The sequence below is a fragment of the Microcaecilia unicolor genome, chromosome 6 (genome assembly GCF_901765095.1).
Source record: "Microcaecilia unicolor chromosome 6, aMicUni1.1, whole genome shotgun sequence".
NCBI lineage: Eukaryota > Metazoa > Chordata > Amphibia > Gymnophiona > Siphonopidae > Microcaecilia > Microcaecilia unicolor.
The window spans coordinates 116,929,892-116,954,161 of NC_044036.1; the positions used below are offsets into that span (position 1 = coordinate 116,929,892).

Genomic DNA, 24,270 nt, shown 5'->3' on the forward strand with positions numbered 1-24,270 from the left:
CAGGTGGTAAGGCTCCCTGATCAGAAGGAGCAGTGGCAACAGATATGCAGTTCCCAGGGTGGGTGTGCTAGAGTGGAGCCTAAGGGACTGATGCAATAAAGTGTGTGTAAGCTTTGTGCGGGGGTAGTGAGGCTTTGATACACAATTTTGTGGATGCATGATGCAGAATGGGGTTTAGTGCAAAAGCCATCCCTGTGCAAAACTGAGGCTTTAACACAAAATCAAAGGAGATGTAGGGGACCTGCAACTTGGGCCTTTGGAGAAAAGGGTGATCTGAAGCGCGGCACTTCAACTCGGATTCTCACTATAGGCTCTCCTGACCCCAGAAGTGACCCACCTCTATCCTCCTGCCCCTCAACCCCAGAGATGACCCTGCTATCTCTTACTCTGTGACACCTAAACTACAAAAAAACTTTGGTCTAGTAGACCCCAATGCCTCATGTCCCCTGGATTTCCTTATGCGCCTGTTAAGTGGGAGGCAAGAGCAATGCCCATTCACTTTTGCCTCCAAGGTGCCATCTTGCAAAATGCAAGCACTTGACCCTGCATGCTGCCAAAAATGCCAGTAGACCACCAGGAACCTTTTTTAGATTGGGTGTTGGGAGGGTGGAAGCATCGGGGTCCTCTCTAGGGATGGGGAATCAGGAGATGGGGGTCTGCGGGAGAGGAGGGGTCCACTAGACCATCAAGGATTTTTTGTAGTACGTCCCTTCCTGTCAGTGCATGAGCCAATCATGCGCTGATTAGAGGGGGCACATATTAGCAAATGAGTCTATATTACCGCAGCAGTGTACATTGTTTTTCTGACAGTGCACACTTTGTAATGCAGCAGTAATTTCCATGGTATTTAGCCACTTAAAGTTGCATAGCAGGAGCCACATAGACTTAAAAAGTTACATACGTTACGTATGTTACTATGTAACTTGGTAAGTCTATGTGCTTTGAAAATGAGTATCAAATTGTCTTGGACATGGTCACACACAAATAAAGACTTAAAGAAGATGAAGAAGAGAGAAGGTACGATAAAAGAAAACAGTAATTATGCCACACATGCTAAATAGGGTAACGGCCAGCAGAGGGAGCTGCAGGCTACATCCAGAGGCTCAGAACGCCCTTGGCTTCCTCTCTTTAGCAGCCGGGTATGTTAGAGTCAGAGAGGAGAAGCAGGAAGTGTGTTCCCTGTGTTGGCACTGAGTCCTGCTGTCTGTTTAGCCACGAACATGAGGGATCTCCGGCTACTGGAGAAATAGTGAGCTGTGTGTGATAACAGGAGATATGGACAAGAAGAGTGAGGGATTTCCGATTATTGGAGAGACAGTCGGGAAGTGAGTGCGGGAATGAGCCCTGTCTGATTACCGGAGGGGCGGTCAAGGAAGCCTGTGCGTGTCCGCCAGAAATGCACAGAGAGAGACACACACAGAGCGAGCGATCTCCATGTCATCATCCCTGGGGTGAGAATGAATGCCAGCTGCCACAGATATTAATTCTTTATAAGATCATTTCTTCTGTCTCTCCTCTTGCGGGTTAGTGCATGGGCGAGGGGGGGGGGGGGGTCGCAGCTGTTCTTAACCCAGTCCTGCAGGCTCAGTTTATCTGGCAGCTTCTGAAAATAGCCAGCATGAAGATGCTTGAAAGAGATTTGTACAGGGCTGTGGAGTCGGTACACCGTCGACTCCGATTTATATACACCGGTTCTCCAATTTATTATGGTATTTAAACCTGTATTTGGATACCTTGGAGTTATTACTGAAAGTACTGAGATGTAGTTTCCTAGCTCACATGAAGTTTGCCTTCTGTTCAGCTTAGCAGTGCCTGATGTTATGAATCCTGCCTTTGCCCCCATTATGTAAAACCAGGACTGGATCAGCCTCTTCAGGTTAACCTGGGAGAGGTGGTAGCAGTAGTCTGTCTTTATAACTGGGAACTGCTCTAAAGTGCACAGAGTGGACATTCCCTACATCTGAAGAACATGTTTTCTTCCAAAAAGTTCTGAAATGTGTCAAGATACGAAAAATGTGCAATTCAAATCAAAGATTTATTTATTTATTTAACACATTTATATCCCACATTTTCCCACTCAGTTGCAGGCTCAATGTGGCTTACACAATACCGAAGAGGCAGGCTCCGGTTCAGTAAAATACAAATACACAATATAGTAGTAAGCATGTAAGAAATATAAGTATAAGGCAACAAAGAAATAAAGAGGGGTGGTGATAGAAGTCCAATACAGTCCATAGTTTTGCAGTGTCGCAGGAAGTAGGGGTAGGCCTTCTTAAACAAGTTGGTTTTCAGTAATTTCCTGAAGTTAAGATGATTATGGATAGATGTCACGGTTTTGGGCAGAGCATTCCACAGTTTTGTACTTATGTAAGAAAAGCTGGATGCATAAATTGATTTGTATCTATACAACTTTACTAGAACTAACCAGGACCGGCATTATGTGGGTGAAAAAACAGAGCAGTTGCCAGGGCCCCAAGCCTGCTCAGACCTGAAGAAGGTACATCCTGCTGGCAAGCTTTGGGGTCCCCTTCTCAATTGCTGCCCTAGGCCCCAAAACACCAGCCCTGGAGCCAATGTACAGGGTCATTCATTGCACAGGGGAGACCAAAATATCATATAGGAAGGAGTCAGTACTGTTATTACTCCACTGCATGTATGCTTTTGTGCTTCTGATTTTTTCCATAGGTATTAGCATGTATTAGGACTCGGCCTGTTCCCTGCAGGGCTGTTGAGTTAGAATTGGTAAAAATATACAAACTCCAGCTTCAAAAGAAAAAAAACATAATATATGGTAAATTTGTCATATATATATATCATTGTTCTGAATCTAAAGTTATATTTACCAGTACTTTAGATCCAGAACAAAAAATGTAAAGCGTAATATCAGTAGGAGTCAGAGTTGGACAGGGGAAAAATAGGGGTCAAAGGTGTGGTGTACCAACTCCACAGCTCTGGTTCTCTTTGACATGGAGCTTTATAGTTACTCTATTCATGATTCTGTCTATTTTGCTAAATACCAGTCCCGTTTTGTTTTGTCTTTTTCGCATTACCAGTGGGAGCTGTTGTCACTGATAATACTTCTAGTAATTTTTTTCAGTGCAGCAGACATTAGAGTACTCTTTTCTTATAATATTATAGTTTGGTTATGGTGTTTTCCAAGATTCTGTTACTATGTAGTGGACTTTCCATCTGTCCCTTACTATTTGGAATTGGGGGGTTTTGGAACCACCCAGGTTTTCTCCCCGAAGTGGAGTTTTTCCGGGTGTTTCTTTTTTCCCCTTACCCATTATCAGTAAGAACCAATGATATTATATTGTTCCCTTTGAAGAGTAGTGGACTTGCTTGTGCCTTTGGTACTTTCCCTACTGGGAAGTTTGAGGTTCTCTGTGTAAGTATTTATGTACTATGTTTATTTTGAAAGTAGTGGGAGTGTTTGGGAATTCCATTACAAAGTATATTAGGCTCAAACTTGTTTTGTGATTAGTATTTGACAGGGGTAATATTCAGCCAGCTGCGGTCAAAGGTTTTTAAGATGCCAACTGCTGAGGGAAGAACTAATCCCAGATATTCAATGCTGGGCCACGCCCCGGCTCCTGCATGGAATCCAGGTATGTGCTGTCACCCCCAGATGTTAACTGCGCAGCAGCCGATATTCAGACTAAAGCTAGTTAGTGTGGCAGATAAAGCTAGGATAGCCTTTTTGCTGTCCTGACTTTACCTGCTTTCCTAGCCAGTTAGCGGACTGAATATCGCCACTAACTGGTTGAAGTACTGGCTCTGCCCAAACTCTGCCCACAGACTGCTCCTGCACTATCTAGACAGGGGTTCAGTAGTTAAATACCAATGAATAACAGCAGATAGGCAGACACAAATGATTTAGGAAGTTCTCCTAACTAATTACATTGCTTTGAATATTGACCCCCTTGTTCTTTATAATAGTTTCTACAATTTTGCCCAGCACTAATGTAAGGCTGTGGTTTCCCGGATCAGCTCTAGCCACCTTCCAATCTTCCACCTTCCCGGATCAGCTCTCACCATCTTTCAGTCTTCAAGTACAGTGGATGATTTTTATGACAGGTTACAGATTACCAATTGTAGGCCTGCAATTTAATTTTTTTTAGCTCTTCCATTATGCTGGGGGTGTACACCGCCCAGTCTGGGTGATTTGCTGATCTTTAACTTTTCAATTTGACTTATGTCTTCCAGGTTCACAGAGATTTGGTTGTTTCTCCATATTGTCACCCTTAAATACCATTTGTAGCACAAGTAAGTTCCCTTACATCCTCCTCAGTAAAGACCAAAGCAAAGAATTCATGTAGTCTTTCTGTTAAGGATGTGTTCCCCCCCCCCCCCCCCCCCGAGTACTCCCACTAATCCCCTCACAGGATTTCTGCTTCTAATATACCTTAAAATGTTTTTGCTGTGGGGGGACTTCAACAAAACTAAGACACTAAGCCTAAATGGAGGAAGAATAGGAATAGGTGAGGTTTAGGCTTAGGGGGGAAACTAATAAATACAGTGCACTCCATTTAAGTGCACGTCGGATGAGCTCATGCTCTGTTTAACTGCATTCCGTACTTCGGTCCCATTTTTGGCACCATCAGTTTCTATGGGGGCAAACTTCAGTTTACCGCACCACCAATAAGTGTAAGATTCGCTTATATGCATGGTTTAAGACCGCTCCTCTGCAGGAAAGACTCCGCATAAGCGTGTGGACGGAATATGGAAGCCAATTGGCTCATGACAACCAACGAGATTTCAAATTTGCCGCCCCTTTAACTGCCATAGGCAGAAAAGCGAAAGAATGTTGTTAGAGTGTACACTGGAGGAGTCGTCGTCGTGCAACTGTAAGACTTTAACACTGACTGAACAAATAGAAGTTCTTAAAAAATTAGAAAACAAACAAAGTCAAGGATCTATTGCTAAAGAATATGGTGTCAATCCCAGTCAAATTTCACGTGTCTTGAAGCAGAAAGACCAGCTTCTGGAAGACTGGCAAAACAATACAAATCCACACTGGAAACGAAAACGGGTGGGAAAAGCTGAGGAGGTAGAAGATGCTCTTCGGTGGTTTTCTCAAGTCAGGAGCAGACAGTTTCCTGTCAGTGGTCCACTGCTTATGGAGAAAGCTAATCAGCTAGCTGAAAGTCTTGGACTAATTGAATTCAAAGCCACTGTTGGATGGTTAGAAAGATGGAAGGAGAGGAACAACATAAAATTCAAGAAACAGCATAGTGAGAAACAAGACGCTGATGACTTTGGTGCTTAAAATTGGGTTGTTCCAGTTCTTCCAACCATCTTGAACGAGTTTGCACCTCGTGACATTTTCAGTGCTGACGAAAATGGTCTCTACTGGCGAGCGATTCTTGATGGAACACTTGCATTCAAACGTGCCGAAACTACAGGAGGTAAAACGTCGAAGGACCGACTGACAATCCTCCTTTGCTGCAATATGGATGGGAGTGAGAATTTGGAACCACTCGTCATTGGAAAGAGCAAACAGCCCCGTTGCTTCAAGAATGTTAAGCGACTTCCTGTGTCATACGAGGCTAACGCAAATTCATGGATGACTGGGGAAATTTGGAAGCAGTGGCTAAAGAAGTTAGACACTAGAATGCGGGCATAAAAGCCTCAGATTTTGTTGCTTTGTGATAATTGTGCTGCACACAGTGATGATGTCAGGCTGTCTAACGTCAAGGTGGTCTTCCTGCCACCAAACACCACCTCTCTGATCCAACCTATGGATCAGGGCATAATAGCCAATTTCAAACAACATTATCGGGCTCTTGTGCTACGTCGTCTGATGAGCATTATGGATGACCAGACTGCCAAGGATAAACATGCTGTTGAACTGGCTCGTAATCTATCACTGTTGGATTCCCTACATATGCAGAAAGAAGCCTGGAATCATGTTACACAGGCAACCATTGTGAACTGCTACAAGCAGGCAAGCTTTGTTAGGGATGTGGAGAGGGAGGAAACAGATGCAGCTGTTGCAAACGCGTCAGATGAACAGGCTATTGACATCCCAGCCTGTGTTACTGAAGAGGAGTTTCATCACTACGTAGCTGTTGATTACGATCTACAAACAGCTGACGACAGCACTGATGTCCAGATATGTGCCTACATGCAGGCAACGACTGATGATGAAACAGATGATGAAATGAGCAGCGAGGCACATGCTGACGAAATTCAACAACCTCCTGTCACTTTTGCAAGAGCGCTGGAGAGTCTCAACACCGAGCGAGCCTATCTGGAGGCCACTGGATGTCAGTGCTATGACAGTTTTTACCATCTGGCAGACGTAGTCTATGGAACTCACAGACACAAGAGTGTACAGAGGACTATGACTGATTACTTCAAGTAAGCCTAACATCAGTTAACAGAGACTGTATACTGTACGTATAATAAACAGTACTTTACATATGTTTATCAGATATCAAGCTTCTTTGTGTCACAACGGTTAAGTGCACGCTCTGGTTAACTGCATGTATTTCTTTGGTCCCAGACCCTTGCACTTAAGCAGATTGCACTGTATATGGAGAATGGAGCACTTGAACTATTCAATTCTACACAACTCCTGTTATAGGTTGATTACATTTTGTTGCTTAAGAGTGGGTTGGACAAATAGAGGAGGTGGTAATAGCTGATGTAAAATGGTCTGACCATACTCTAGCCTACATACCTGAAGCAGAAAGGGGACAATCTGGAGATTAAATGATGGGCTTAACAGATGAGAGGGTTTAGTTTACATTACTGAGGCATTTGCTATTCTGCCCTTCATAATAAATATATCAGAGCAGTTCACAGATAAAGTAGGCTGTGATGTTAGATATGCAAAGAAGAATCTGATGTGAATAGAACAGAGGGAGTGTCGGGTGAGGTGGGAAGCGGGGCTGGTGGTTGGGAGGCGGGGATAGTGCTGGGCAGACTTATACGGTCTGTGCCCGGAAAAAGGACAGGTACAAATCAAGGTAAGGTATACACAAAAAGTAGCACATGTGAGTTAATCTTGTTGGGCAGACTGGATGGATCGCGCAGGTCTTTTTCTGCCGTCATCTACTATGTTACTATGATTTAAAGCAGTGATTAGGGGCAGTTTATTAAGTGGGGATACCAAATAAAGAGAGAGAAAACATTGGCAACAGAAAGGGTCAGGTGGTGATCAAGCATCTGAGGAGTTGAAGAAAAGGAATCCCAACCCCAAAATGCAGGTATGGAGAACAGAGAATGATTGAGAACAATGTACATGGAGGAGGTTGGGTGCCAAATGCTGAAAGTGAAACAAACTCATTACAAAAGGGGAAGAAAGCAGGTTGATTATGATTATTAGCGAAAGAGAGCAGATATGTATGTTGCAAAATAAGGAGGGCAGACCAATTACAGACGCAAAAGAACTTAGGGCTCAGTCTTGGGAGTTATATGAAGAGCTTTACAAAGCCACACTAGCGATTCTGGTGTGGCGAATGGGCTTCACCTCATTTGCCGTGCCGGAATCGCTAGCGCAGTTTTGTAAAAGGAGCCCTAAGTAAAGCGTGAATATTGTTAATCAATGACCCAATAACTGTTTCAGTACTAAATGATGAATGAAATCCTGACTGAAAATAGTGTAATTTATTATGTAAACCTAAGTATTGTGTTAGTTGAGCCAAGACTAAATCTCCCATTAGTTTAGTAAACAGTGATATTGATACCACTGGCATATAGTTGGATATAATTCGATTAGATTCCTTCTTATCCCTAAGAATGAGTGTCACAATAATTTCTCCTTGTTCAGTGGGAAAGATACCTAAATGTAGCTGAGACTGAATCCACTAAAGCAGCTGATTTTTAAAATCTAATGGAGCTGCCTTCATGAGACATGGAGAACAAATGTCTAAATGATGATAAGACTGTGTATATTGCTGAAAAAGAGAATTATGGGAGTCTTTTACTAAAATGTAGCTTGAGTTATCTGCAGCAGGGCCCATAGGAATAATTTGGGCTCTGCTGCAGATAACTCAAGCTAATCTTTAGTAAAAGACCCCCTATATGTTTTGTAATGAATTGGAGTGAAGTCAATCCATATTCTGTCCGCTGGACTTGATTGACGCGTGATTGGCATAATGCATCCAGTTAAATATATTTCAGTTTCATCAAATTGGGTTCTAATATAGGAAAGCGAATAGAATGTTGGGTATTAGGAAAGGAATGGAAAACAGGTGTGAGGATGTTATAATGCCGTTGTATCGTTCCATGGTGCGATCGCACCTTGAGTATTTTTTTTCAATTCTGGTCGCTGCATCTCAAGAAAGATATAGTAGAATTGGAAAAGGTGCAGCGAAGGGCGACTAAAATGATAGCGGGGATGAGACGACTTCCCTATGAAGAAAGACTAAGGAGGCTAGGGCTTTTCAGCTTGGAGAAGAGACGGCTGAGGGGAGACATGATAGAGGTATATAAAATAATGAGTGGAGTGGAACAGGTGGATATGAAGCGTCCACACTTTCCAAAAATACTAGGACTAGGGGGCATGCGATGAAACTACAGTGTACAAATCAGAGAAAAGTTTTCTTCACCCAACGCGTAATTAAACTCTGGAATTCATTGCCGGAGAACGTGGTGAAGGCGGTTAGCTTAGCAGAGTTTAAAAAGGGGTTAGACGGTTTCCTAAAGGACAAGTCCATAAACCACTACTAAATGGACTTGGGAAAAATCCACAATTCCAGGAATAACATGTATAGAATGTTTGTACGTTTGGGAAGCTCGCCAGGTGCCCTTGGCCTGGATTGGCCGCTGTCTTGGACAGGATGCTGGTCTTTTCCCAGTGTGGCATTACTTATGTACTTATTCTGCCAATTGAGAAGCGGTGGGTAATTTGTCTGATAAATGAGCCTGTACATGTTTTATATCAGTAAGTGAATTCAAAATTTGAAATAACATTTTAAAATCTGGAGTAGTTCCTGGTTGAAATAAAAATCTTTTCTTTTTGTTTTTTAACAAAGTTTTATAACCACGAATTGCATCTCCTTATTTTCATCTGTCTTGTCTTTCTGCCAAGCATGTTCCAACCATCTGCAGTACTGATTTAATTTTAATAGTTTTCCATCAAACCATTTATTGCTTTGTCTATTAATTTTGGTGCACTATGGCGCAATATTATCCAAAAAAACCTCCCTGCTAAAAAATCTTCCATTTATCTATAAAAAGTTGAGAATTATCCCAAAATTGACTTGGATCAATTTTCTCTCTGCTTTCATATTGCATTCTTGACTCGATTTTTTTTTTTCTTAGTAAATTGATTAGGTTGAACTGAAGCAATAAATGATCTGACCAGTAAAAATCAGAAATTGAAATATTATTAAGATTTGTTTCATTATGGGTCCATGCTATGAGATCCAGTTGATGTCCCTTAAGTGGAGGAGTGGCCTAGTGGTTAGGGTGGTGGACTCTGGTCCTGGGGAACTGAGGAACTGAGTTCGATTCCCACTTTAGGCACAGTTCCTTGTGACTCTGGGCAAGTCACTTAACCCTCCATTGCCCCAGGTACAAATAAGTACCTGTATATGTAAGCTGCATTGAGCCTGCCATGAGTGGGAAAGCGCGGGGTACAAATATAACTAAAAAAATATATATATGGCCAAAAATAGTCAAGATTCAATAAAAATGGGGATATGTAATTGTAGGACAGTATGAGATAAGAACGTATAACAGATCAAGACTATATTATGGACAGCTTATGGAAAAGTTGCTTTGTTTTTGTTAATTATACAATTGTATATACAAGAAAGAGGGGGAGGGAAGGGGGAGGTTGGGTTTTTTTTGTAACATTGGGGACAGGAATGAAGAAATATTCAAAATGGAAATAGTTTAAAAAAGTGCAAGTAGGGGTTAGGTTTTGTATGTGAAAGCATTAGCCATGAGATGTCATACTATGTCTTTTTTTTTTCCTGTCAAAACTAATAGAAAGCTAAGTTACTACAAAAAAAAAGAAGAAAATCTAAAAGCTAATGTCTGTCTGTTTCTTGTTTTCTAGGCATGAGCTTTCCAGACTGACTAGAAAGCTAAAGCAAATTGGAAGTGAAGGTTGCACTGTCTGTCTTGCAAGATCCTCCGGGAAGCAGGCTTCCAAGGACCCTTGCACCTTGAGGAATGGGTAGTCCGAGTGCTGGGACAGATACAGAATGCAGATGGAGGAAGGTGCTCTATGAGAGGCAGCCATTCCCAGATAACTATGTAGACCATCGCTTCCTAGAGGAGCTGCGTAAGAACATTTATGTACGACACTACCAATATTGGGCAGTGGTCTTCGAGTCCGGGGTGCTGATCCAACAACTCTGCAGCGTCTGCATCTTTGTCATTATTTGGTGGTACATGGATGAGGCTTTGTTGACCCCACAGTGGTTGTTTGCTGTCACTTTCCTGGCCTCTCTAATTGGCTACATTTTGTTTGATGCCGTTGATCTTGGGGCAGGCCGTAGGATGAGCAGACGCACGCGCTGGGCAGACCTGAAGAGCGCACTTGTCTTTCTAGCATTCACGTATGGCTTTTCCCCAGTGCTGAAGACACTGACAGAATCCATTAGCACTGACACGATCTATGCTATGTCTGTGCTTATGTTGCTGGGACATCTCATTTTCTTTGACTACGGAGCAACTGCTGCCATTGTTTCCAGTACGCTTTCCCTCAACATGGCCATCTTTGCGTCTGTGTGCCTGGCCTCCCGCCTGCCCAGGTCACTGCATGCCTTTGTAATGGTTACCTTTGCCATCCAAATCTTTGCCCTGTGGCCCACTCTGCAAAAGAAACTAAAGGCGCAGACACCCCACTGCTATGTGGTGGTTACCCTACTGTTTGCTCTCTCAGCCACAGTGGGACTTTTGACCATCTCGGGCATCGGTGCCCTGCTCTTTGCCCTGCTTCTTTTCTCCATTTCCTTCTTCTGTCCATATTATTTGATTCATCTGCAGCTTTTCAAAGACAATATCCATGGGCCATGGGATGAAGCTGAAATTAAAGAGGATCTTTCCCGTTTTCTAATGTAATTGGAGGAACCCTGTCTTAATTCCCCCCATGTAGTTGGGGGAGGGGGAGAAAGGGGGTGAAGCTTTTCTGTTTTCTGGTATAGCTGATGTGAGAGGAGGCTTCTAATTCTAGGCACAGCTTGAGGATGGACTTTGGGAGCACAATTGACATGTCTCTGCTTCTCTGTGAAAGTTGGCACTTAGAGGCAGATGCATCAAAGTCCCGGTAAAGCACTGATTGCTATTTCCACCTTGGTAAAAATTACTGAGTTGGAAATAGCGAGGGATGCTCAAAAGTATCAGCATGCAAATGAGCTGCTCTGCAGGGGGGAAGCCAATCGGTCTCCTGAGCAAGCGCAGAATAGCCAATTGCTAAGCATGGCTGCTCTGTGCATGTTACAGACGTCTTTTATACACGCATACAAGCTGCATGTATGAAAGCACTGTGTAGCTTATTTTATTTCTTTTTCTTTAATCACCACCAGACCCTTGGCAGCAGTACAAGCAGGGAGAGAGCGAAGAAGGGCGGCCTTGGTTGCATGCTAGATGAGCAGGGGGTGGGGTGGACTCTTCAGATGCTGCAGCTCACCTCAGCCAACCGCCAGCTGCTATTTCAGTAGTAATGGGAAGGAAACAGCAGTACTGGCAGCTGCTGACCACCCATAAAAATTTCATCATTAAGGTAACAGTCCTTTACGTGCATCACTAGGAAAACGACTGTGCATCAATTGGAATGCACATTTGAAGAGTAATTAGCTCATTAGAATAACTTTGTATACAATTTTCACTAGCTGCTACCGTGAGAGGAAAAGAACCCTTTTGTGCATGTCTCACTGCACTCCTTGCTCGCTGAACCAGCTAGAACCAGCATAAAAACCACGTTGCTGGCTCGTTAAGTTTTGTGCTTCTGGGCTCCAGTCAGCATTCATGTCAATACTGTGTCCTTGCTAACTGCAAAATCTGTTTTGTCAACTAAATGGCTTGAGGTGAAACAAAATGCCATCTCCTTTGGGAAAAGCAGCAGATGAGATAACAGTGAGCATATAGAGCAGTTCTCTCAAATTCTCTTCTATCATCTGTATGAGAACAGGAAGAGAGGCCAAACACACCCCAATGTGTGAAAACAGGAGCTTAAAGCTTCTGAAACGAATTTCGTAATCACTGGCCTGATATGCTGGACGATTTTAGAAATGTAGCCAAACTGTGTTGCAGTGGAAGGTGTGCCCCTGTCATGCCTTTGTTGTCTCCAGCTGCCTGCTCTTCACTGTATCCTGGAGCAGGCTTTCTGCTCCTTCATGAATGGGGCCCCCACTCCCCTCTGTTCCATCTCTAAACAAGAATAAAGTGATCATTTTTCACATCCCTTCAATAAATTCGTCACAGCTTTGTTTTACCTTGCTCATCAAAACAATGTATTGGGAAGATAACTCTTATAATAGGGCACCTGTTTTATAAAAGCAACATACGGAATTGCTTTTTTATGAAACTCCTGCCCAAAGTTACTCAAGAATGAGTGCATAGTTTATAAAATGTTTATAAGGGCCAAGCCCCCCCCCCCCCCTGAATGCCTATACGCATAGGGAGTAATTATAGAAAAGCACACCTTAAATGTGACTGCATGTTCTGTCCAAAACCTACCTGAAAACAGGCCTGTAGTCAGGTTGCATAATAATGTGCACATACTTTTATATGGAGTCATTTTATGCACATAGAGAGACGTATTTTCAAAGCACTTATACAAAGTTACATACAGGTGTATTTTCAAAGCATTTAAACAGTATTCTATAGGTTACTATGAGGCGTGTTGTCAGAGCATTTAGACTTACAAAGTTCTGTAGTAACCTATAGAACGCTTTGAAAATATTCCTGTATGTAAGTTTGTATAAGTGCTTTGAAAATACGCCTCTCTATGGGGCCCTTTTACTAAAGGGTTGGCCACAGGCTGGCCACACACCAATTGGGAAGTATCGTGGGGCTACCACAGGAGCCCGGCAGTAGTTCCCACCCCCAGCGCGGCACTCCATTTCTGGCTGTACAAAAAAATTCTATTTTTGTAGCGCTGGTGCTTACTTGGTGGCGCTGCCCAGTTACTGCTGGGTTAGCATGAGACTGCTACCTCAGTGGGTGGTGGTAAGGGCTCCCCCCTGAAATGGCCACGCAGCAAGCGGTTCACCTTTACAGCACGGCCACTTCCTTTCCAGAAAAAAAGTCAGCCTTTTACCCAGTGCGGTAAAAGGGGGGGGGGCCTCATCATGCGTCAAAAACTCACACTGACACTTCTACAGGCCCCCTTTTACCACAGCTTAGTAAAAAGGACCCCATGGTGTATAAAATTACTCCATAGAAAAGTATGTTCACATTATTATGCAACCTGAGTATGGGCCTGTTTTAGGTAGGTTTTAGACAGAGCATGCACAGTCGCGTTTTATATGTGTATGGAATGCATGAACATTTACACCTGTTTCCAAGCAAGCCTAAATGTCCATAGCTTCATTTTTAGGTGGGATTTGTGAAGGTGTTTGTGTACCTTATATAAAATACTGTAGGTGCATGATTTGTGAATGCCTACTGTTATGTGCCTATATCCCCAGGGTAATTTTATAATACTGTTCTACATGTTGAAGTCACTTAAAAATTCCCACCAAAATGTAGACTTATTCCTATACAAAGAATATTAATATTATGAGACTACATTAATTTTTTAAAGGTTTGAGTTTTCAAAGGTATCACAAACATTTCCCCAATAAAGCTTATCTATTCCCCCATACCTACCTACCCACCCATGCTTTTTCTCCCCTCTACTCCAAACTCCATTGCCTATCAGCAGAATGGTCTTTCAATTACCATACCGTTTAATCGATATACATCAAAACGAAAAGGTGTATATGGCAGTCCTACAGTACAGAAATAGTAATAAAAAAAGTCAGACATAAAATCAAAAATTGTATCTTAAAATGTTTTTTTGCTTTATTTTTTATTTATTCTACACCTATACTCAAAAGATTCACAACAAACTCAGTTTTAAATCTGAAGCACCTGTTTCTACATATCTTCTTTTAAATGACTTTTAATAGGTTATTGGAAACTATATCAAACTATATCAAGTTTCCATCAATATGTGAAGAAAGCCTGTAGGAAACATCCCTACCTTGGTCCAGACCAGATGTCCAGTTTTAATAATCTACCCTCAATTTTCTTAGAGGATCGTTGCAGTTCTCACCAATTAGATCAATTTAAAATATGAGATCCACACGTATAAGTCCTCAATCCCTTTGTGAAATGAACATGTAATCATGTTTTCATCATAAGAATATAAGAATAGTCATACTGGGTCAGAATGGTGGTTCATCTAGGCCAATATCCTGCTTCCAACCAGTCTAGAATCACCTGTACCTGGCAGAATCCCAGAGAGTACTACAAATGAAAAAGGGAGAGTCTAATAAACATGGCCACTATTTGAGCATCAGATAAACTTTACAACCAGGCTATTGGATCTCCTATAGCACACACTATTCCAAATCCTGAGCCTGCTGGTGTTATCAATCATGTGCAAAACGCTTGTTGTTTTTTTCACTAAATAGACAACTTTCAATGTAATCAATACTGCTCTGTAATCATACAACGATGCAAAAAAAGGAAAAAAGCGACTATGTAGCTTGCAATTACAATCGCTATGCCGTGTAGGCTTCTGACGCCCACTATAACATTAATGGCGTTTCGGTCCCTCAGACCTGCTTCCGGGGTTTCCATTAGTCGCCAAAAAAATCTAAAAAGAAAAACAAAACATTGTGACTAGCTGAAAATACTATACGGTCACATTATCGTAAAAGTAACTGTAAGTACCTTAAAATACTCTACAAATCGTGCTGAATGCTAGGATGCGAACAAAAGATGAAAAGAGACGCTAACTGAAAAGTCACAGAACTTAAACAGCCCCCTAAGGTGACATCTCTGCTGCGTGAACCACGACTAAAAGAAGCCAATCACATTTTTTAAACTCAGACACACTAACTGCTGTTACCACAGCCTCCAGCAGTGAGTTCCAAGAGCTGCCATCGCTCCCCCTGACTGAAAGCTGCTGTTCTCCCATCATCTGTAGGCCTTCCCCAGGCTTACCTTGGAAGTCCTTATGGTCTAGTGGCAGAAGTGATCCCAAGTTGCTCCTGCTCATGCCACCTACATAGTCAAAATGGTTGCCGGTACCTCCTACAGCAGCCATTTTGAGATTGGAACCATCATGGGCAGGAGAAGTCCAGTTGCTCCTGCCCATGCTGGTTCCAATTTCAAAATGTCTAACATAAACTCCTGCAGCACTCTCATGAGATTGCTGTAGGGTGCCCAGGCAGCCATTTGGACTGCGGAGCCAACATGGGCAAGAGCGAATGGGAAGAGCATAATAGCCATATTGGGTCAGACAAATGGTCCATGTAGCCATTGTCCTATTTCCAACTGACCAATCCAGGTACCTGGCAGAATTCCTTGCTACCAATCCTAGGGCAAGCAGTGGCTTCCCCATGTCTGCTCAATAGCAGACTATGGACATCCTCCAAGAACTTGTCCAAACCCTTTTAAAACCCAGATATGCTAACTACTGTTGCCACATCCTCCAGCAGTGAGTTCCAGAGATTAACTATTTGCTGAGTGAAAAAATATTTCCTCCTGTTTGCTTTAAAAGTGTTTCATGTAACCTCATTGAGTGTCCCCTAGTGTTTGCAATTTTTGAAAGAGTCAAAATCAATTTACTTCAGGATTTTGTAGACAATCATATCTCCCCTCAGCCATCTCTTTCTAAGCTGAAGAGCCCTAACCTTTTTAGCCTTTCTTCATACAAGAGGAGTTCCAACCCCTTTATCATTTTGGCCACTCTTCTTTGAACCTTTTCTAATTCCGCTATATCTTTTTTGAGGTACGGCGACCAGAACTGAATGCAATACTCAAGATGAGGTCACACCATAGCGCAATACAGAGGCATTATAGTATTCTTGGTCTTATTTACAATCCCTTTCCTAATAATTCCTAGCATCCTGTTTGCTTTTTTGCCCACTGTCACACACTACGCAGAAGATTTCAGTGTATTGTCTACAATGACACCTAGATCTTTTTCTTGTGTGCTGACCCTCTAAGGTGGACCATAACATCAGGTAACTGATTTGGGTTGTTCTGCTCAATGAGCATCACTTTACATTTGTCTGCATTAAATTTCATCTGCCATTTGGATGCGCAGTCTTCCAATTTCCTATGTCTTCCTGCAATGTTTCATAGTCCGCATGTGGAGTTAATAACTTTGAATAGTTTTGTGTTATGTGAAATTTTAATCACCTCACTTGTTCCAATTTCCAGATAATTTATAAGGATGTTTCCTACAGAGTTCTGGCACTTGACCTATTGATGGAAATTCAATCTATAAGGGTTGAATGAAAAGTAATGCCTCCATCTTTATAACTTTTGTTCAAATGAAGATATTGTAATGAATAAAAAAAAATAGAAATAATGCTTGAAATTTGCTCTTTTATTACTTGCATTTGCCATTTTATATAGTCACCACTATTTGCCACATTTGTGCCAACGTGAACAGATTTGTTTTTAATTTGCAAAAGAATGGCTCATCTTTCTTCAACCAGTTGCTCAGAGTCCGTTTTACTTGTTCATTCAAGTTGAGCACATGCCTCTGAAGGTATTCCTTCAATTTTGGAAAATGATGGAAATCACAAGGTGCTAAGTCTGGGCCATATGGTGAATGGGATAAGACTCTGTGACCCTCCTTCGCAATTGCCTCTGTTGTGTTTAGTGCTGTGTGAGGCCTAGTGTTGTCATGTTGCAACAAAATTTCTTCTCAGTCATTCTTTCAAAGTTTTCAGGGTTGCAATGTAACACCGAGTTGATGGTTCTATGAGGTTCAAGGAGATCAATGGGAACAAAACCATTCATGTCCCAAAAAACTGTAATTATGATTTTCCTGCGGAAGGCTCTGTTTTGAATTTTTTTCATCACAGGTGAACCTTTTTCCTGAAACTCTGTGACTTGGTGCTCTGTTTCTGGCTCATAAGATTGAAGTTGTATGTCACAGCTGTCATCATCTTGTGAAGAAATTCCTCGCCCTCATTGCTGTAATGGGATCAGCACCGAGTGTTTACAGCATGCTTCCATTTCACAAGCAATAGCAAAACAACCTTTTCACACAGACACTACTGCCAACTGAGGTGAATGAAGAGATTTCAAAGACCAAATGAACACCAATAGCATCTCAGTGCTACCATCTATTGATGAATTGTGGAGGCATTACTTTTTGTTTCATTCTCATAAGTTTCTGATAAAGGGAAAGGAGATGAGATTTGACATACCGCCTTTCTGTTGGTACAATCAAAGCAGTTATCATATCCAAGTACTTCTTTTGTACCTGGGGCAACAGAGAGTTAAGTGACTTGCTCAGAGGCACAAGTAGCTGCAGTGACAACAGGTTTTTCAGGTACAGTGAGTTTATTGTTTTAAATATTTGCATCAAATGTACAAGTAGAATTTTGGAATAAATAAAATAAAGCACATTAAAAAAAATTTAAATATAATTTTTGATGCAAAGATTTTCCCTATATTTATGGCTTAATTTTTGTTTTGTTGTGTCAGTTGCCACGGTCAGTCTCCTTGGGATGTTTGCAGTGATACCTTCTTGCCAATATCCCAGTACCCCCCCCCCCCCCCCTCTTTGTGCTGCCTGTGTGCTCTAGTTCTATACATAACATTCAAGTTCCTTAGTCTATCTCTCCAAAAATATCTCCTCCCATTGCCACTATTGAGGTATTAAGTCTCTCACCACCACTACTCTATAAGCCAGGAGTTTACCCAGGTTGGGATCCAACTCCTCCTTGTGTGTTCCCATTAGTAAATATCCTGTTAACATCAGCTTGATTTTCATCCCCTCCCCCATCCACCTCCCCAAGCTGTCCTATATTGCTTGCACCTTTGGGCAAGCCTACCATATGTGCAAAAACCTCCCCATTTACCAACAATAATACCAGCAATCTCCCCTTACCAGTATCCGATACATTCTATATAAAACTTATAGCAATTTTCCTGATGTTTGGCTGGCACACTTCTTATCACTCAACATATTTCCTCTCACTCCTGATCCCTTAACTCTTTCCCAGATCTTTCTTCTACTCAATGATTTGTTTAGCGCTTTTGACTAATATTTTATACAGAACCACAATAGCACCCTCCCCCACCCCTTCTTACTTTTATTCCACTTAAAATTCCTTTCTGTTGTTATACAGTGTCCCAGCTGTCTATAGTAAATACAGCCCTTTGCCGTGAGACCAAATTCTCCGGAACTGCCTTAAAACCCCTTAACTGACCCCTTGACAAAATGAGTTATCCAGCTTTTGATAGATCCTTTCCCTTCTGCTCCCAAATTCTATATATCTCCTCTAGCAGAAACCAGGTTACAACAAATTGGTGTGAAAAGTGTAACCCCCTTCCTCCAAACTTTTTTTTTCTGATGCTTATATTATGTAAACAGGTTCACTACTCCTGTATCTGGGGCAACCACACACTAAGTCCTCAGGACAGATCTCCTCCACTTGCTCCTGTTTGAGCCTAACCCAATGCTTTCCCCTACGTAGTCACTGCCACAAAGTATCTTTCTGCATTTGGAACCATTAAACTTCCTTGTTGCTTCCTGCTATATAACACTACTCTTGCTACCCTAGGTGGTCTCCTTTTCCAGATGTATCGAAGATTCTTTGCTGCCTTTTAACACTTCCTCGGGTCCTTCAGTTGGAAATGGCAGGAAACAATAAAGCAACCAGGGAAGCCAATTCATCTTCAAGCTGGCTATCCTACCTGGCCAGGACACAGCATATCCCACCCTCCATATCTCTATACAGCCCCTCTAGCAATAGCCTATAATTACATATATAGAGAACCTTCAAATCTCCAGTAATAGTTACCCCTAAATATTTTATTTTCTGCACAGCCCATCTAAAAGGAAAACACTTTTTTAATTGGCCTTTTCTCTGCATTTAATCAAGTGGGTATTCAGAGCTTCAAAGTTACTACTGTTATCCTTAAATGCTGATACTGCCTTGTGCCTTATGTTTCCTGCTTTACTATGGGGAGAGTCAGCCTAGGCTGCACTATGATAAACATGATGTCATCCATCTGCAACGTAAGTTTAGACTTACCCTGCCCCTATGATGCCCTTTATGTCCCACTGCCACCTTATCTGCATAGTAATATAGTAGATGATGGCAGATAAAGACCAGTACAGTCCATCCAGTCTGCTCAACAAGATTGCGTTCAAAATTTGCACCCTGGTTCATAAAATTATACATGGCGAGGCCCCAGTCTACATGACAGACTTCATAGACTTACCAACCAGAAACAAAAAGATCAGCACGCACATTCCTGAATCTCCACTACCCCAGCTGCAAAGGAGTAAAATATAAATCAACATATGCATCCAGCTTCGCCTACCTATGCACACAAATATGGAATGTACTACCAAACGTCATAAAAACAATGCACAACCTAACAAACTTCCGAAAATCACTAAAAACCAACCTGTTCAAAAAGGCATACCACGATGATCCATCCTAAATACCAGAAAATGAAACTCATACCAGAACTGGACAAAACTGAACTTGATTGCTTAATTTACTCTGTCACTAATGAACTTTAACGCAATACCACTTTATCTCTCATTCTGGAAATGAACTCTCTATACTTGACTGCTTAACTTACTCTGTCACTTATGAACTTTAATGCAATACCATTTTGTATTTCTCATTCCGGAAATGGCAGTAGCCATTACGGCATTATGTAAGCTACATTGAGCCTGCAAATAGGTGGGAAAATGTGGGATACAAATGCAACAAATAATAATAATAAACTTATAAGGTATGATGTGATACTATATATCCATACTCAACTAGGGACTCCAGTGTGCGTGCAAAAGGGGTGATAAGGATCACCTCTGCCTCATCCTTTATGTAACAGCAAATCATCAGAAGACCCCCCTCCCCCATTCATCTGCAGCCAAATTCTTGGCTTCACATACATTGCTTTGATTCATTCAATAATCTCTCCAATCTTCATTTTGGACAGGGTCTGAAACATAAAACCTCTGGATTCAGCTTCAGTGTATCTTATTGGATTCAAAGAAAATAAGAGGTCCAAGGTACTGAAAACACTATCACATAAAACAAAGAGCATCACTTAACCAGCTAAGATAACCACATAAATAAGACCTTATATAAGTCAGTTCTATCTTTATACGGTTCACCATAACTGGTTAAGTGGTAAATATAACACTTTTAAAGCTTTGTTTTTGCAACCTCCGTATACCTGGAAATTCAATGCCCTCAATGTTCACTTTCCAGTGCCATTGTGATTTTGAGGGCCTTGGTGATACCTCAGCATTCAAAACTGGCTAATCTACTATTGGCAACACTGTTGCAATAATATTAAACAACTGGAACAAGTAGCTAATATTCATTTCCTTATCACCCTGCTGGACCAGTCCAGACATGTAGATTATGCCCCCTAACCAGTAGATGGAGGCAGAGAACACAGACATTCAGTGACTTCATCACCCATATAAGGATTGGTGCAGCCCTGGAACCGATCTATATTTCTCTGCCTCCAGCAAATGATGCAGTGTGGACTGGTGCGGTAGGATTCTGTGAAACAGGCTAGGCCTGTTGCTCTGAAGTTGTGTTTCTGGTTGGAGAGAGCTCTCAGGGATCAGTCCATGAACTTTCCTGAGTCTCAGCTTGGTGCAACTTAGCTAGCAGTGGTCCCACAGGGTCTTGGCCTGCAAGGTGGGAGAATGACTGTGTTTCCTCCCTTTTCTCCTCAACCTTGTGGCCTGCAGGCCTTGGCTGAGGAGATGAAGTTGGTGGCCTGGGGTAGTGCCCCCCTACGTGAGGGAAAGTATGGTCCCTAGGAGGGTTCCCCCCTCACCTCTCTGTTTTCTCTTTGTTCTCCTCCTCTTCCCCCACCATCAAATTTTACTTAAATCATAATTAACATGTATGTAACAATGAACTTGAATACTGTGTGCAATTCTGGTCACCGCATCTCAAAAAATAAATATTGTGGAATTAGAAAAGGTACAGAGAAGGGCGACGAAAATGATAAAGGGGATGGGACGACTTCTCTATGAGGAAAGGCTGAAACAGCTTGCACTCTTCAGCTTGGAGAAAAGACGGCTGAGGGGAGATATGATAAAGGTCTATAAAATACTGAGTGGAGTGGAACGGGTAGACATGAATTGCTTGTTTACTCTTTCCAAAAATACTAGGACTAGAGGGCACGCAATGAAGCTACAAAGTAGTAAATTTAAAACAAATCAGAGAAAATAGTTCTTCACTCAATGTATAAATTCGTTGCCAGAGAATATGGTAAAAGCAGTTAGCTTAGCGGGGTTTTAAAAAGGTTTGGATAGCTTCCTAAAAGAAAAGTCCATAAGCCATTATTAATATGGACTTGGGAAAATCCACTGCTTATTTCTGAGATAAGCAGCATAAAAAGTATTGTACTGTTTTGGGATCTTGCCAGGTACTTGTGACCTGGATTGGAAACAGGATACTGCGCTAGGACCTTCGGTCTGTCCCAATATGGCAACACATGTACTTTATATGTAAGTTCTTAAAGCAAAAATGTGAGCTTAGAAATCCCTTTTACTTTAAATAGGAGCGCTGACTCTAGTCCAATAGATTATAGATTATGGGGTTGGTATTCAGCCCAATGTGGTCAGCAGTTTTTAAGCTACTTACAGCCATGAGCAGATTCAACCCCAGTTATTCAATATAGGGCCATGGCCAGGCACTGGCATAGAACATCTAGAGTCAGATGCCGATCCACAAGTTATGTGGGTGCCGGCCGATAGCACTGGTACCATATAACTAATCGGGCAGATGGGACTGCCTTTTGTGTACCTGCTCGCTTAGCTATACGGGCTCTTGCACTGAATAAGACCTTTGCATGGATTACTGCTGGCTCCTTACTGATTCCACTAATGGACAGAATTGACACTACCTGAGCAGTGCTGTAGCGGTCAGAGCCAATATTCAGTAGAATGGCCTGGTTCAGTGCTGCTGAATATTGCCAGCCAGCCTGCTGAATACTGACCAATAGATAGATGATTTGGACAAGGTCACCTGGCTTGCTCTGTAAGTAAGGAAAGGATTCTGTGTGTCTGTTGATATACAGAAATAATGGTGGAAAACAAGTATCTTAAAGGTGCAAAGAAGGGCAACCAAAATGATAAAGGGAATGGAACTCCTCATATGAGGAAAGGTAAAGAGGTAGGGCTCTTCAGCTTGGAAAAGAGTCGGCTCAAGGGGGATATGATAGAGATCTACAAAATACTAAGTGGTGTATAATGGGTAAAAATGAATTGATTTTTTACTCTTTCAAAAGGTAAAAAGACTAGGGGACACTTACATGGTACTACTTTTAAAATGGCCAGGAGGAAATATTTTTTTCACTCAACAACTAGTTAAGCTGTGGAACTCATTGTCAGAGGATGTGGTATCAGTGGTTAGTGTTCCTGGAGGAAAAGTCCACAGTCTGCTATTGAGGTAGACATGGGGAAGCCACTGCTTGATCTGGGATTGGTAGCATGGAATGTTGCTATTATTTGGATTTCTATCAGGTATTTGTGACCTGGCTTGGCCACTGTTGGGAACAGTCTACTAGGCTGGATGGACCATTGGTCTGACCCAGTATGGCTATTTTTATGTTTTTAAGTTGTGATAGCTCTGGAGTCACATATCTATTATTAGCCCTTTATTTCTGTTTTATAAGTAGACCTTTTATTTTCTATAATTCTTTATTCTGTAAAAAATCAAATTGTTAATATGTTAAATGCTTTGATGAAATACTGCTATCGATTTCCCAGAATTATTTATTTTATTTGTTACATTTGTATCTCACATTTTCCCACCTATTTGTAGGCTCAATGTGGCTTACATAGTACCGGAGAGGCATCTGCAGACTCCAGTGTAAACAAATACAAAGTGATATTGAGATTCTGCACCTGGATCTTTGCCAAAAAGAGGAAGATGAGCTAATGGAATAAGAATTTGGGAGGGGAGACACTACAACAACAGGCATGGAGAAGGACAACTCTGTGTTTACTCCCACACTATGCCCCGTGCAATGTACTTAAATATCCTTAAAGCAGGGGCTCATGTGCCCTTGACCTCCGGTAGGCAGTTGCAGGTGTAGGTCAGAGCTTGGGAAAAGGACATTCCCTTAAATTCAACAATTCAGTGTCAGGCTCACCCTTCTCCTCCTCCCCCCTCATCTAGTATCACACCTGTTCCAGTAACATATAATAAGTTTCTACTATACCTGCTGGGTGCCTCTGACTTCAGTCCGGATCAGGTTTACTGCCATCAGAGCAGGGGCTCCAGTAAATTCTGAGGTGGGAAGAAAGTAGTTGGGCTGGGGAAGGCCTGGCATGCCCTGAAGTCCTCACACCTGCTCTGCCTCTCTGCCTACTTCACTGCCCTTCCTAAAGAGCAGTTGGTCTGGTCAGACTCAGGACACACTAAAGGCAGCTTTAGGCTTTGGCTTACAAATAAAAGTAAATGGTCACCTGCCCCCTTCAGAGACGCTTCATTAAAAGTTCCCTCTGCACATTCTGGAAACCTCCGTAGCCCCAATATCAGGACCTACAAACTCCAAACAATAGGATTGCTTCAGAAGTGAACAGGGTTTTCTTACAGCCAGCTCTGTGACTGCCAGAAGAACTGATTGACTGAGACCCCCTTCATGAAATTCTTCTTCCTCCTCTGGGACCCAGGAAAAATACCAGATGCTAGACCTGGCCCTCGGATCCTGCCCCACCCAGACATCAAGGGAGAAACAGCCCTGGGCTTTGTTACTATGGCATAGTGTACGTCAGTAAACCTGTTAGTTATATTGTTTGTAACTCAAGAGCAATAACAAACACACTCCAGCACAAGAATGCCTAGTGACTGTGCATGAAAAGCACAAAAGCAGGCAGGGTACACAGCATTGAATGGCCCTGTACAGGGAAGTTTGAAGGAGAGAGAGGCTGGGTTGCTAAGTGCTGACCCCCTGTATGTAGGAGGCATTGCTGCCTTTTCATGCTGTCCAATCTGTTAAAAACTCTGCTGCACAATTTATATTCCACCAGTGTTGCTATGCTCATATTAGCTCTCTCCTCAAGTCACTTCATTGGCTCCCTATCTGTTTCCGTATACAGTTCAAACTCCTCTTATTGATTTACAAATGCAT

The 24,270-nt window shown here is 42.1% G+C and overlaps 2 protein-coding genes across 4 annotated transcripts in view; one reads left to right on the plus strand and one right to left on the minus strand.

Annotated features, from left to right (window-relative positions):
- The window catches only part of LOC115471907, a 99,298-nt gene extending 75,454 nt beyond the window's left edge, over positions 1 to 23,844 (minus strand). For both annotated transcript variants that reach the window (XM_030205834.1, XM_030205833.1), the window contains exon 1: positions 23,359 to 23,844. In XM_030205834.1, coding sequence (XP_030061694.1) covers positions 23,359 to 23,469 — 111 coding nt within the window. In that variant the 5' untranslated portion in view covers positions 23,470 to 23,844. The remainder of the gene's footprint in view (positions 1 to 23,358) is intronic.
- PIGC (phosphatidylinositol glycan anchor biosynthesis class C) lies at positions 1,150 to 12,468 on the plus strand. 2 transcript variants are annotated; one of them, XM_030205831.1, is made up of 2 exons: positions 1,150 to 1,451; positions 10,016 to 12,468. In XM_030205831.1, the coding sequence occupies exon 2, from the start codon at positions 10,132 to 10,134 to the stop codon at positions 11,023 to 11,025; it is 894 nt and encodes a 297-aa protein (XP_030061691.1). In that variant the 5' UTR covers positions 1,150 to 1,451; positions 10,016 to 10,131; the 3' UTR covers positions 11,026 to 12,468. The 2 variants fall into 2 exon arrangements, with proteins under 2 accessions (XP_030061691.1, XP_030061692.1); XM_030205832.1 differs by lacking the exon at positions 1,150 to 1,451 and adding an exon at positions 4,243 to 4,266.
- Positions 23,845 to 24,270: the final 426 nt, after the last annotated feature.